This window comes from Neopsephotus bourkii, unplaced genomic scaffold (assembly GCF_033783945.1).
Source record: "Neopsephotus bourkii isolate Nb327-2 ecotype Australia unplaced genomic scaffold, CSIRO-AGI_Nbou_v1 NB_234, whole genome shotgun sequence".
NCBI classification, from domain to species: Eukaryota; Metazoa; Chordata; class Aves; order Psittaciformes; family Psittacidae; genus Neopsephotus; species Neopsephotus bourkii.
Window position 1 is genome coordinate 500,401 of NW_026900744.1, and position 12,848 is coordinate 513,248.

At 51.2% G+C, this 12,848-nt stretch overlaps 1 protein-coding gene across 4 annotated transcripts in view; it reads left to right on the forward strand.

Annotated features, from left to right (window-relative positions):
- Window positions 1-12,629, forward strand: part of SSBP3 (single stranded DNA binding protein 3) — a 54,342-nt gene extending 41,713 nt beyond the window's left edge. Inside the window, exons 6-18 of one of the 4 annotated variants that reach the window (XM_061344754.1) lie at window positions 1,375-1,455; window positions 2,232-2,291; window positions 4,272-4,338; window positions 4,446-4,522; window positions 7,595-7,659; window positions 7,769-7,817; window positions 8,207-8,242; window positions 8,434-8,488; window positions 8,969-9,039; window positions 9,969-10,047; window positions 10,273-10,301; window positions 10,483-10,584; window positions 11,094-12,629. In XM_061344754.1, coding sequence (XP_061200738.1) covers window positions 1,375-1,455; window positions 2,232-2,291; window positions 4,272-4,338; window positions 4,446-4,522; window positions 7,595-7,659; window positions 7,769-7,817; window positions 8,207-8,242; window positions 8,434-8,488; window positions 8,969-9,039; window positions 9,969-10,047; window positions 10,273-10,301; window positions 10,483-10,584; window positions 11,094-11,123 — 801 coding nt within the window. In that variant the 3' untranslated portion in view covers window positions 11,124-12,629. The remainder of the gene's footprint in view (window positions 1-1,374; window positions 1,456-2,231; window positions 2,292-4,271; window positions 4,339-4,445; window positions 4,523-7,594; window positions 7,660-7,768; window positions 7,818-8,206; window positions 8,243-8,433; window positions 8,489-8,968; window positions 9,040-9,968; window positions 10,048-10,272; window positions 10,302-10,482; window positions 10,585-11,093) is intronic. The other 3 variants (XM_061344752.1, XM_061344755.1, XM_061344753.1) reach the window with 3 other exon arrangements.
- Window positions 12,630-12,848: the final 219 nt, after the last annotated feature.

The window sequence follows — 12,848 nt, forward strand, 5'->3', positions numbered from 1 at the left end:
TGCGCTTGGCTCCATCTCGCCACCAAACAGTTCAAATAAAGAGGAGAGGAGAAAAAAAAGAAAGGAGGAAAAAAACCCACCCTCTTACTTTATTTACATTGCACTCAAGTTTCCGCTGTACAAAAGATTTGCAGGTGCAAATATGTCCTGCCTTCATTAACTTCCCCTCCCTTTTTAATTTATGTGATTTCAATTTTCCTTCCCTGTACTGTTAATTAGGGGACCCTCTAATCAGTACCATTATCACAGTGGTATTCATGTTTAGGAAAGCTGCTAAACAAATGCTTGCAAAATTGCTAAATGGCTAATTAATGTCTGTTAATTAAGAAAATTGCTCATGGTAACAAACCATGCCATTGCTGGCAGCAGCTAGAAGGCGAACACTTGTTGAAATTAGTAACGAGGCAGGTAGAGAACATCTGCTCCGGCGCCGGTCCTGGAGCCTGCCGTCGCTTCCCATCACCTACTGACAAAGCTCGTTTGCTTTCACTACCAATTACACCTCTTTTGAGTCAAAAACCAGCCTTCCCCCCCTCCCCTTCCCTTTATGTTAACACACATCAGTATATTCCTGCGCAGAGCTTGTGGCTTTTCCAAACATTCCGTGCTTTTAAGGGAAATTTAAAGTAAAAAGCAAAAAAAGTGGGTGTTCAAGCCCAAAATGTCAGCGGCTGCTGCATTGCAGCCTTAAACCTGCACCAACTAATCTCTCCTTCCCCCCCTCCCCAGACATCCTTTCTTTGCTCGCAAGCCATTTTACTCCAATCCTTAGGGAATCCACCTCGAGGAAGGATGTTGCATCCCCACAGCCTGGCGATGCAGCCCCGGTTGTGCCGGCTAAACGCTGCCCAGGCTCCAGGTGGGATGTGCTCCTCATCCTCTCCAGCACCTCCACGCTGTCAACCCGCCCCCCAAACAGAGGTGTTTCCAACCTTTGGGATGGGAGAGGAAAACGATGCTTTTTTTCTTTTTTAGGGTTTTTGGGGTGTTTTTTTGTATTTCCCCAACCTCTTTGGTCCTCTCCTGTATATTTTTTTCTTCCTGGTTGCACGCCCTTGCGAAGCGTTTCCCTGTTGTGTTTCTCCTTGCAGACTTGGTTGAACTCCCGGGACTATTTACGATGTGGCTGCTGTATTTTGACAGATGTTCTGATTTTGGATATATATTTTTAACATTTTTTTTTTTATTATTATTCCCATATCTCATTATTCATTGTTCAGCTGCAAAATGAATAGAAACTCGAAAAAAAAAAAGAGGAAAAATGGGAGGACGGACTCCCTGACAAAACAGGTCCACCCGTCAATCCTTTTTTTAGCTCTTTTCTGCGCTTTCATGTGCTAATCTATAACCTCCTTCTACTGTCTGACCTCACAGGGACCGCCTGGGTCACAGCCCTCGCCACACGCACAGCCTCCACCCCACAATCCTAACAGCATGATGGGACCCCACAGTCAGGTAAAGACACTAGCGATGGGTAGGGCTGTGAACTGGGACGTGCGCTCGATTTGCCTTTTCTTCCCCCCCTCTATAAGCATGCTGGGCAGCGGGAACCCGCTTCCCCTGGGGAGCATCCCCCCCCTTGGGCATCCCAGCTCTGAAGCACAATGTTGGCTTTTTTTCCCTTCTTTTTTTGTGGTGGTTTTTTTTTTCCTTTCCCCTTTTTTTGGATGTGCAGTGGTCAATGGCCTGAGAAGTCAATCGTGGGTATCAGCCTGTTTTACCTTCCCGAGGTAGCCTGAGAAGTTTAACTTGATGTGGGTTTTTAAGCTTCTGTTTAGTAGCAGCAAGAAAAGAGTAACTTTAAATCTTTCCTCTGGTTTTTTATCAGTACTTAGCACTGGGGTTTTTTTTTGTGTGTGTGCGTGTCTGTATGTGCTTATTTGCCACTTTTTTTTATATACCTCTATATATTTAAACCTGACCAGTACCTAACACTCAGGGTTTCCCATGCACTGATTGGAACAGCCTCACCTAGTATTGCCGATGTCAAACACCAAACCTACAGAGAAACCATTAAAAAAAAAAAAATAAGAGGACTCCGGACACCTTTTTTTTCTTTTCATATTTTTTCCTTTTTTTTTCCTTTGGAAACATATCACTTTTTTTAAAGAGGATGTCTCCAGACAACACCAAACTCACCCAAACACGGCGTGTACAGGCTAACCGGCGTGCGTGGGGAGCGTGCTGCCTCCCCGCAGCTCGGCCCTCACCTCCCTTTTGTGTCCCCGCAGCCGTTCATGTCGCCGCGCTACGCCGGAGGTCCCCGGCCCCCCATCAGGATGGGCAACCAGGTACTGTGCTCCCTGCTGGCGGGGTTCCTAGGGATGGCTTTCGTTTGGGATCGGGGGGACAAGGGATGGGCATCCTGAAGATGCTCCTCGGGTCCGGATGGCAAGCATCGCATCGGCTCCATCGGGCATCCTGTTTTCTCGGTGCTATCACATAACCATGGTATTTTAATGCTGTTTTGAGGTTCAGGCGAATCCAGGGTGGGGAATAGGCTGCTTTTGATTTGTGGTGTTCTCAGCATGCTTGCTGCCCGGCTGGATTTTCCCTGCAATCACGGAAAATTAAAGTGATGGAGATAATCCCGCTGCTGGGTCGAGCGAGTGCTGGGATCAGCGGCGGGGTCAAGCGGGGCAGGTCGCTGCTGAATTTTTGGGGTTGGGTTTTATCCTCTTTATCCCAGCTTAAACAAGGGCAGTTTGTTTCTGGCCTTAACGGACGGAGGCTTCCACCCCACGCGCTGCCTGAACGCGTGGCCTTTGGGTGAGGAATTCCATCTCCTTCCCTACGATGCCATGCAGATCCATAGGGTAATGGCCGAACCATTAAAGGAAACCTGTTATTCCTTTGAGGAGCAAAGGTGACTGTGTAAATGTTACCTTGGGAGCTTGATTTTTGGCTAACAACATGGGTTTTGTATAGCTCTTATTAGCAGAAAGAGTGGGATAGTCAGGAAATAGGATGTAGCAGCTTGCTTCGTGTGGATTTGGGACTTAAATCGCTGGATCTTGCTAAATGATGAGGAGACAGCTGAGATGGAGCTGGGAAAAACTCAGTGGTGGCTGATGTGAGACCTCCCCAAGCCTGGTTGGGCTGCAAGAGCCTCCCAGCAGGGCACTGGTGGTTGTTTTAGAGAGGTATTAATTGACCGCACCTCCTCATGGGGCAGCTTTAGTGGGACCTCATCCTGCTGTGGTCCTGGGCTCTGCTGGAGGTGAGCACAGTGAGCTGGGGCAGGCAGGAGACTGGTTTGGGGAGGCTGGTCAAGCATCCAGGAATGGGTAAAGTTAATGAGAAGGGTTTAATTCTTTCTCCCCAAACACCATGTGTAAAACACGGGTTTGTACCTGCGCATCGCTCAGCAAGGTTATGGTCACATCCAGAGGGATAAGAGGAATAAATAGGCAGGCAGGAAGGTCAGACAGCACAAGTGTAAATACCCATCTCTGCAGCCCCTCCTCGTTTATCTTCCTCCTGCTGCCAGCATCCAGGGACTGGGCAGACTGTGCCTTGGCACAGCCACGTGCACCCCGTGCCCGCGCTGCGCTCCAGCAGTGGGATCCATCCTGTGTCGGCCCTCAAATGAAAGGCAGCGCTGAAGCAAAACTGTTTACAGTTTGCTTCCCCCAGGCAGATGGTATCTGCGATTTTCTGCCCCTTTATCTGTTCAGAGCAGCCTTTGAACTTTAAATAGCGTGTTGGCTGAGCAGAAACGGGGGTTTGGGGAGGGGGAGCATCCGCCTTCCCCTCTGCCCGCATGGGGATGGGTCTGAACGCTGGTCTGCTGCAAATGGAGCATCTCCCCACTGCAACCTGTGCAGTTGGGACCTGGTGCTGTGTGAATACTGGGGAGCTGTGCTGCTGGTCTCCTTTCCCTGCCAGCTTTGACACCTCTGCTCCATGCAGCCTGGGCTTCCCCTTGCTTCCCTAAAACACAGCAGCCTGACACCGCACGGATTGCAGGGAGAGAAGGAAACACTGGTGACTTAACGTGGTTTTTAGAGGGTGTTTGTGAAAGGAAAGGGGAGGCAAACACACGGAGGCTGTAGGAAGATATAACCGGGATGCAGCAGGATGTGGGATGCAGCAGGATGCGGGATGCTCAAGCAACCGCAGGTTATGATGCAGCAAGAAGGGGTGGTGCATCCCGGGTTGCTCACTGAGGAGCCCACTGAAAGCCTAAACCCTCAACCCAAATCTCTGTCTGTGGGCTGCATTTTAGCTGTTACTGTGGTTTTTTACTCTTCCTTCCCTTGCCTTCACAGCCCCCGGGCGCTGTTCCCGGTACACAGCCATTGCTGCCCAATTCGATGGATCCCACGCGACAGCAAGGTAAACCCAGCAGGGGAGGGCTGAACGTTCACCTTTATCATTGCCTGTTAATTTGGGACCCAAAGCGGTTGCTGTGCCATGTAACACCCCTGCTCTCCTCCCAACAGGGCACCCTAACATGGGCGGCCCCATGCAAAGGATGAATCCTCCGCGAGGGATGGGCCCCATGGGTCCCGGTCCACAGGTAAGCCCCAGCACCAAAGAGCATCTTACAGGCTCCATCAAAACAACCTCTTGAGGCTCAAAGGGCTGGGAGTTCCCCACACACACCCTGTCCCCCCATTAGTGTTAATGTGTTTTACATTAGTCTTGCATCTGGAAATCCCTTCCTTTTAACATGAGTGAGGTCTTTGGAGCTCATTAAGGATATTGCAACATCCCCCCTGCCCTTCCGTCAAAGGGGATGGCACTTAGTACCGCGCCGGAGCAGCCTTTGAGTGCATTACACTGCCTGCTTGGGAAATGGTTCCAACCCTAACAGCAGGAAAGGGAAAGGAGGCTTGCATTAGAAATAAATAAATAACAAGGAATTGCAAAGATCCCTTCGGCAGGGGAATAAGGCTTTCCCCTGCGAGGTTTCCCCTCCGCCTGCCTGCTTGAGCTCTCTATTTCAGGCAAGGGGAGTAAACTCTTGAAATTAAGCAGATCTGGGTTAATATATGCCATCTTTCCCATGGATTCACTTTACGGAGTGGCTCGTTGTTGACTCACTCCTGTTTGTTCCTTCTACGAGACTTCAAAAACCGGATTACCATATTTTGGTTGGAGGTTTATCCTCTCTGCATCGTCGCCTACGTCGAGTTTGCAGCACGGGGATGGGAGTCTGTCAAGAGACGAGCGGGTGCGCTGCAGCCTTGTTTTGTTTCCCCCCTCCCCGGAGACTGTTGGGAGAAGTGAATAGTGTGTAAAGGGGGAGCTGGTGGCATCTCTCTTTAACACCAGCATGAGGATGCTGATTGGGGATGCCCGCCCGTGTCGGCAGGGTCCACCCCGGCGCAAGGGGATCAGACCTGCACGAGCACCATCCCGCGGACGATCCCTCCGTTAGCATCAGCACTATGCTTCAGATCCTCCTTTTCCCCGGAGGATTGCTCCCAAAGGGAACGTGGCATTTGTCAGCGTGGCCTGTGCCAAGGCGAGCGGCGGCGCTTGCCTGGGGGAGGCTGCTCGCTTTCCCACTTGCAACGAAACTTGGAAGCGGGGAGCGCGCGCGTGGGATGGCGGCGGCTCCGGCAGCCGCGGGAGTTGTGAATGTTCGGGGCTTTATTTTTGACTCCCGACGCTCCCTGTGTACGTACATTGGGGAGAGGGAGCGGGGACGGGGGGGGGGGGGGTGGTTTGGAGGCAGCTTTTCCCTGGAGAAGCGCTGGGCTTCCCAATCTGGCACCCACGGGCGCTGCCTCCTCGCAGCCATCCGGGAGCCAGCGCCGGTGCAGAAATAGCATAGAACTGCTTGGGTTGGAAAGGGCCTTTAAGCTCATCCAGTCCAACCATTACCCCAGCGATGCCAAGGTCACCATGGCACTGAGGGCCTCATCCACTTGCAGGGATGGTGACTCCAGCACTGCGCTGGGCAGCCTGTTCCAATGCCTTTGGGGAAGGAATTGTTCCTAGCATCCAGTCTAAACCTCCCCTGGCACAGCTTGAAGCTGTTTCCTCGTGTCCTGTCTCTTGTTAACTTGGGAGAGGAGACCAACCCCTTTATCATATACACCGTACCAAACCGAGCCCATCAGCCCCTCACACCTTGCATACCCAGGGCTTTTTTCCCCTTTAAGCTTTGCATCAGGACCTTCGTAAACATCCTTAAGTTATTCCAAAGGGCTGCAGAGCATCCAGCCAGGACATCCCAGCATCCTGACAACAGCTACTCATTACGCACCAAGGATGAATCATCCCTCACAGCTGATCCCCGCTGCCTTTTTCCCTTTAATAGTGGCAGTTTCAGCTCTGCAGAAGCAAGGATCAGGTTTGCCAGTGCCTCTTGTGAAGGGTGTTTGTAGCTCGCTGGGTTTCAGCAGTGCCTTGCTGGAGCCTGGCATCCAGGTCGCTCGGCACAGCTGCGTTCCCTCCCCACCATCCATGAGCATCTTTCAGCTGGCTTCGTTTTCCAGCCTTTCAGCTCCAATTAAAAACGCTTAGCTTTCTCTTTCCTTGGGAAAAAAAATGAAGGGGGGGTGTGATGCTGCTATTCAGTGTAAATGGCTGGAATTTCACTCAATTAAGGACTTGCCGGTAATTTGTTTAGGGAAAACCCTTTTCTGCCTCTTCAAAACAAACTTGGCGATGCCCTCAGCGGAGCACCATGCTCCGGTGCGTCCATACATCCAGGGGAAATCGATGCCACTGAAGTATTGCTCTTAAAATCCAGCTCAGAGCGCTCCGAGGGGCTTCAGATTAGGAAGTGGCCATTCATCCCTCCTCCTGCCCGAGCGATGTTTGCTCTAAATGGCAGAAATACAGCCCAAAAAGATGCATCGCTGGAGGAAGGTGGGAGGGGAGGAGAGGCAGCGTGACCTAAATCTGGCTGCGCATCACCCAGAGGGCACAGGGAGCAAAGCAGACCAAATGGAGCGTGGCGTTCAGGGGATTCCTCTTCCTTCCAAGCCTTGGGCTTGGCTTTGTACTGGAGCTGGGTTTAGGAGATGAGGGACACAGATCTGAGGCTCCTGGTCCCAGCTGGGGTGGAACGAGCCAGGAGAGCAGCCCCAAGGGGCTGTCTGCCCTCGCCTGCTCCCTATGGCTGCAGACCCGCTCCGGGAGATGCAGCAGGGAGCTGGGAAGCAAGGGGAGAACAAGTCTGGCTTGGTTTTCCCTGCTCCATCTCGGAGGGGAGCTCATGCAGCCTTTTCCCATCCTTATGCTGCAGCAATAACCTCCCAGGCAACGCTTTCTGTTCTCTTCCTGCCCCTGTTTTCTCCTGCACAAACAGACAAGCCCAAAGGGCTGCTGCTGGTGCCTGAGGGCTGAGAGCGGCCTCATCTCCTGGAGCTGGGAGGAGGCTGCTTTCCCTCCACCTCCATCAGAGACCAGGGGGCACTTTGGGGCTCAGCCTGGCTCCCTTCCGTATTGCTGGGGTTTATTATAAGCACGATTGCTAATTGCCTCCACATTCATCCTCATCATCTCATAGATACCCTTCTTTTTGCAAACAAACCCTCTTGGGTTTGTGTTTGTTTGGGGTTTTTCCCCCTTCTTCTGTCTTCTCCGGTTTCCCTTCCCTTTATGGCAGACTGACCCTTGGTTATCGTTGCAGAACTACGGCAGCGGCATGAGACCTCCACCCAACTCCCTAGGTCCCGGCATGCCTGGAATTAACATGTAAGGAAAACCCCTTGGGGGGTGTGGGTGCCAGCTCGGGTTTTGCAGGACTGGATGGATAGAAACACACCTTAACCTTCTCTTTTCCCCTGTTCCATTCTGATCACAGGGGGCCAGGGGCCGGGAGACCGTGGCCGAACCCCAGCAGTGCTAACTCAGTGAGTATCACACAATCATAGAACGGTTTGGGCTGGAAAGGACCTTTAGCATCACCCAGTTCCAACCCCCTGCCATGGACAGGGACACCTCACACTAAACCATGTCACCCAAGGCTCTGTCCAGCCTGGCTTGGGGAGCATCCCATCAATGAGCCCACTCCTTATTAGCTGAATCCTTCTAATTAGAGGGGTTCCTCAACTTCTTGTTCAGAACCGCATCTAAACCCTGCTCCTCTGTGGGGTGCAGCTGGAGCTGCGGGGCCCTGGTACCACCCTCTTGGCTGGGTTTGAAGGGGTGGGGGGGGCTTTTGGCTGTGCCCCACTGGGGTCCAGCCCTCGGGACCCCCCAGTGCACCCCATGGCTGAACCTGGCTCTCTTCTCTCTACAGATCCCATACTCTTCTTCATCGCCTGGTACATACGTGGTGAGTCCTCCGGCTCCATCTGTCCATCCTGTCATCGGGGTGCAGAGATGTTATGGCTCAGGGAATCACTGTCTGTTGGGGGGCTGGGTTTGGGGGTGCAAAGTGCAGCTGTGGGGGGCATTTGGAGACGTGGGGTGATGGGTGATGCTGATGGTGTTTGCATGGCTGATCCCTTCTTTGTCTCTTCACAGGGTCCGCCCGGCGGTGGCGGTCCTCCAGGGACACCCATCATGCCCAGTCCTGCAGGTATGAACCCCCCGAAATCCCCTTCTCCAGTCCCTTCCCCTGCTAGGAAGCCCTCATCCCCTAGGGATGCACCACCAAGCATGGGCAACCCATGCCCAGCCAGTGATAACCAACTCATGTAGCTATTGCCTTTGTGCGGGGCGAGCGGCATGGGCTGCTTGGCTTCAGGATGGCATTTGGGATACTCCTCCTACCCACCTATGGATTCAGGTGCTGCAGGGCGTGGGGAGGTGAGGAGTGCTCCACATGTGGGAATTACCTCCATGCACTTCCCAAGCAGGACTTGAATCATTCTCCAGTTGAATTTCCGTGATTAAAAACTTTGTGGATCTTCATTAAGTACAAATTAGGCAGAAAATGGTGGTACTTAGAGGGAATTTTAGGTGATAAAATACAAAAGAATGAGTTCAAGTGGCACAAGTTTGTTTTAATTAAGAAATGAATTAATCACCCTCCTTACTGGGCTTCACTGTTCCACAGATTCAACAAATTCAAGTGACAACATCTACACAATGATTAATCCAGTACCGCCCGCAGGCAGTCGATCGAATGTAAGTCTGCTTTCTAATAATTTACATATCAGATACCATAACAAATCATAATTAACTTCATCAGTTGCGAGGAAAGCGGTTTAATTGATTTCAGCCATTTGTTACAAAACAGGAATAAAACAAACCATCCAAAAGCGATTAACTCTTGGGCGACTTTGTTCATTTCTGATGCCTGTTAAGAGAGCGGCGGTCCTGCCGCTCCGGCCAGGGTGGTGGCAGCTGTGTTGGGGGGATACAGGAGGGTTTTAGGCTCATTGGTTGGGAGGGAGGGAGCCCTTTGCATTGCTGTGGGTCTCGCCAGATTCTGCTTGGTAAGGTGGGGCTGGACCATGGTTTTGCCATGAAAGGTTGGGGTTGTTCAGCCTGGAGAAGAGAAGGCTGCGTGGAGACCTCATAGCAGCCTTCCAGTATCTGAAGGGGGCCTATAGGGATGCTGGGGATGGACTCTTCATTAGGGACTGTAGTGATAGGACAAGGGGTAATGGATTAAAACTTAAACAGGAGAAGTTTAGGTTGGATATAAGGAAGAAGTTCTTTCCTGTTAGGGTGGTGAGGCACTGGAATGGGTTGCCCAGGGAGGTTGTGAATGCTCCATCCCTGGCAGTGTTCAAGGCCAGGCTGGACAGAGCCTTGGGTGGCATGGTTTAGTGTGAGGTGTCCCTGCCCATGGCAGTGGGGTTGGAACTTAATGATCTTAAGGTCCTTTCCAACCCTAACTATTGATTCTATGATCCTTGAGGTCCCTTCCAACTTGGTACTCCATGATTTACATACCACGACCTCCCCACAGCCTCAGGGGTGGGTGCGTCCCTCCTCTCACCCCATTCCAGAGGGGTGGCTGGGATAGGGATGGAGCCACCAGGGCCATGGCAGATGTGCAGGGTGGTTTTGTGGCTGATTTTGGGTTCTGTCCCCTTCTCCTTCCGCAGTTCCCGATGGGCCCCGGCTCTGACGGCCCCATGGGCGGCATGGGTGGCATGGAGCCCCATCACATGAACGGATCGTTAGGTGAGCACCTGCTTAGGAGCTGCGGCGTTCACTCCATGGGGGCTGCAGAGCATCCCAGTGCCTGCTCCCATCCTGGGGTCAGCCCCCAGTTCAGACCAGTGCTCAAAGCAGAGCCTTTGGCTGGAAATCAGATGGGGACCCAGGGAGGAGAAGGGCAGGAGGGCATGGGGACCATCGCTGCACGCTCGGTAATGCTTTTCTCCTTTTGTGTCCCCCACTGCACAGGGTCAGGAGACATAGATGGACTTCCAAAAGTAAGTGAGCAGCAGAGTGTGTGTGAGCCTCCTTTTCTCAGCACTGGGGTGCCAGTGTGACCGCAATGATGGGGGCACTTTGAGGGAACATGGTTGGGGCAGGTGGGGCTGCATCCTCCCACCATGGTGTTTTGGGGGGCACAGGACCCTGCTCACAGCCTCCCCTCTCCATCTCCTGCAGAATTCTCCAAACAACATAAGTGGCATTAGCAATCCCCCGGGCACTCCAAGAGACGACGGGGAGCTGGGAGGCAACTTTCTCCATTCCTTCCAAAACGACAATGTGAGTGAGTGAGGACCTCCCTGGGGATGGTGGGATGGGCCCTGGGGATGGGTGGCCTTGGTGGCGTTGATGCCTTTTGGACCTGGGAGCTGCTCCAGGACAGAAAGTGGGGACAGTTTTGGGTCCTTGGTGGGATGGGGGTGTACAGATGGAGGGGAGAGGATCCCACAGGATGGAGAGGAGATGGATGGTGCAGATGCAGCCGGGCCGTGCCGGCCTGCCTGATTCAAGACTTCCAGACATCCCTCCTCCCTCTATTAGCAGCATATACACGTGTGCATGTTAATTACTTGGTTTTAATTGCATCTCACCCCATACTGTTCTGCTGATTTTTATCCGTGGAAAAAGCAAGCTACAGAGCAGATTATGCCCTGATAAATACAAGTCTGCTCCTGACTCATTGGATCCAACTGCATAGTTGTCATCAGCCATCCTTTGGCATCCCCCTGCGGTATCGGGGATGGGTCTGGTCCGGCTGGTTTCTCACCCTGGCTCTGTCTCTCTTCCAGTATTCCCCCAGCATGACGATGAGTGTGTGATTTCCCTCCCCCTCCTCCTCTCCAGGATCAAGAGAGTCAGCTGCCGTTCGGAGGATCTCAACGACTTATGCAAGAAGAAGAAGAAGAAGAAGCTAGGTGTATGGGCAGGGACACGCGTGGCGGGGGACAAAACCCCAGGTTTAGTTTCATGCAATAAAAAGGCTGAACTTTTTATTCCATAAAACATGAAGGACAAAACTTAAGATATTTCAAGACATGACAAGACCCTTCTTTGTGCAGAAGGGTTTATATATGTACATGACACTTCTTTTTGGAAACAAACGGAAGCCTCTAGCACCCAACTCCGATCTCTTTGCTTTGTTCTTTTAAATAAAGACAGAAACCGAACCTGTTGTATGTTTGTGCCGTGCGACACCAGGAAGCTAGTCTAGATATGAAATCTCATGTTGTCTCTGTTGTAGTCATTATTATTTCTCTCTCTCTCTTATTTTTTGGTTTTTAATAATAAACTGGACAGTTTACAATGGTGGTTTTCGTTCAGAAGGCCTGGTTTTGGTTGTGTTTTGGGGTGGTTTTCCTTCTCCCCCCACCCCCCCCATGGTTTTGGTTTGGTTTGGGGGCCTTGGTTTTTGGTTCGTTCTGCAGCACAACGCTTCCTCCTCCAGTTAACAAGATCTGCTTTGGGGAAGAGACTCCATCACCTCGTTCTTTGTTAACGCAGGTGCCCCCTTCTAGGATCACATCCTCGAATGAACCGTGATCTTGCTCTCTGTGACTGTGGCATGCACTGTGTTAGTCTTTCCCCCCCTCTCTGAGTACAAGAAGAAATCTCTGCCCCTCCCTTCCCCAGAGCCCTTCAGCTGGTTCACTGCAAACAGTTGATTTCTGTTATGATTTTTGTCTTAAATCCACCGAAAGAAAAGGGTTAATCTGACCTGGGACTTGGAAACTGTGATCTCCAGCTAACTTTTAGGAGGGGGGGTTATTTGCTTTGGGGGTATTTTGGGGGGGGGGTATTCTTTACTTTAGAGATGTGCTCTTGTCAAGGTTTCACTTCTCTCTGATTTGGAACTGGATGGAGGTATTTTTTAAGGCATTCTTGTTGTTAAAGATGTAACCTTGCTATTCTGTAGGCTCGCTCTGTATCAAGGAAATAAAAACTCATGGCAAGCATCGGAGGCCCTTCCTTCTGGTGGGAGAGGAAGGGACACGAGCCAAGGCGGCGGGTTGGGATCTCTGTACATGAACACTTCCCCTGTAGTTTGGTCTTTGTTTCTTTCTCCAGCTCCCGTTTCTGCTCCATGTATATCATATTCTGTAAACTACTCTCTCCTCCCTCGGATTTGCCCTTTGTGCGGATTATTGCAAGCATTGTATCTTGTTTCCGTGTTTTTTCTTACCTTGTAGTCTGGTTCGAAAAGTTACCCAGAGGGGGAAAAACAATGAGAAAAAAAAAAAGAAACCCAAGTAATAATTATTCTACATTGTAGTTTGTGTACGATATTTGTTGATAATGTTTTATTAAAGGGATGTCTTTTTTCCGCACCCCTCCATTGCCATGTTTTTGGGGACATTTGGCTTGTTTTGATTATTCTGACTGCAAGACATGAGATGACAAAACCTTTTTTTTTTTTAAGTATTATTAGTGTGTAATATGAATTTGGGGGGGGGGGGGGGGTGTTAAATGTTTTGCTGCCTTTTTTCCTGGGCATTTTCATTGTGCTTTACCTGTAGGAAGTCACTGGGGAGGGAGGGATGGGTGGG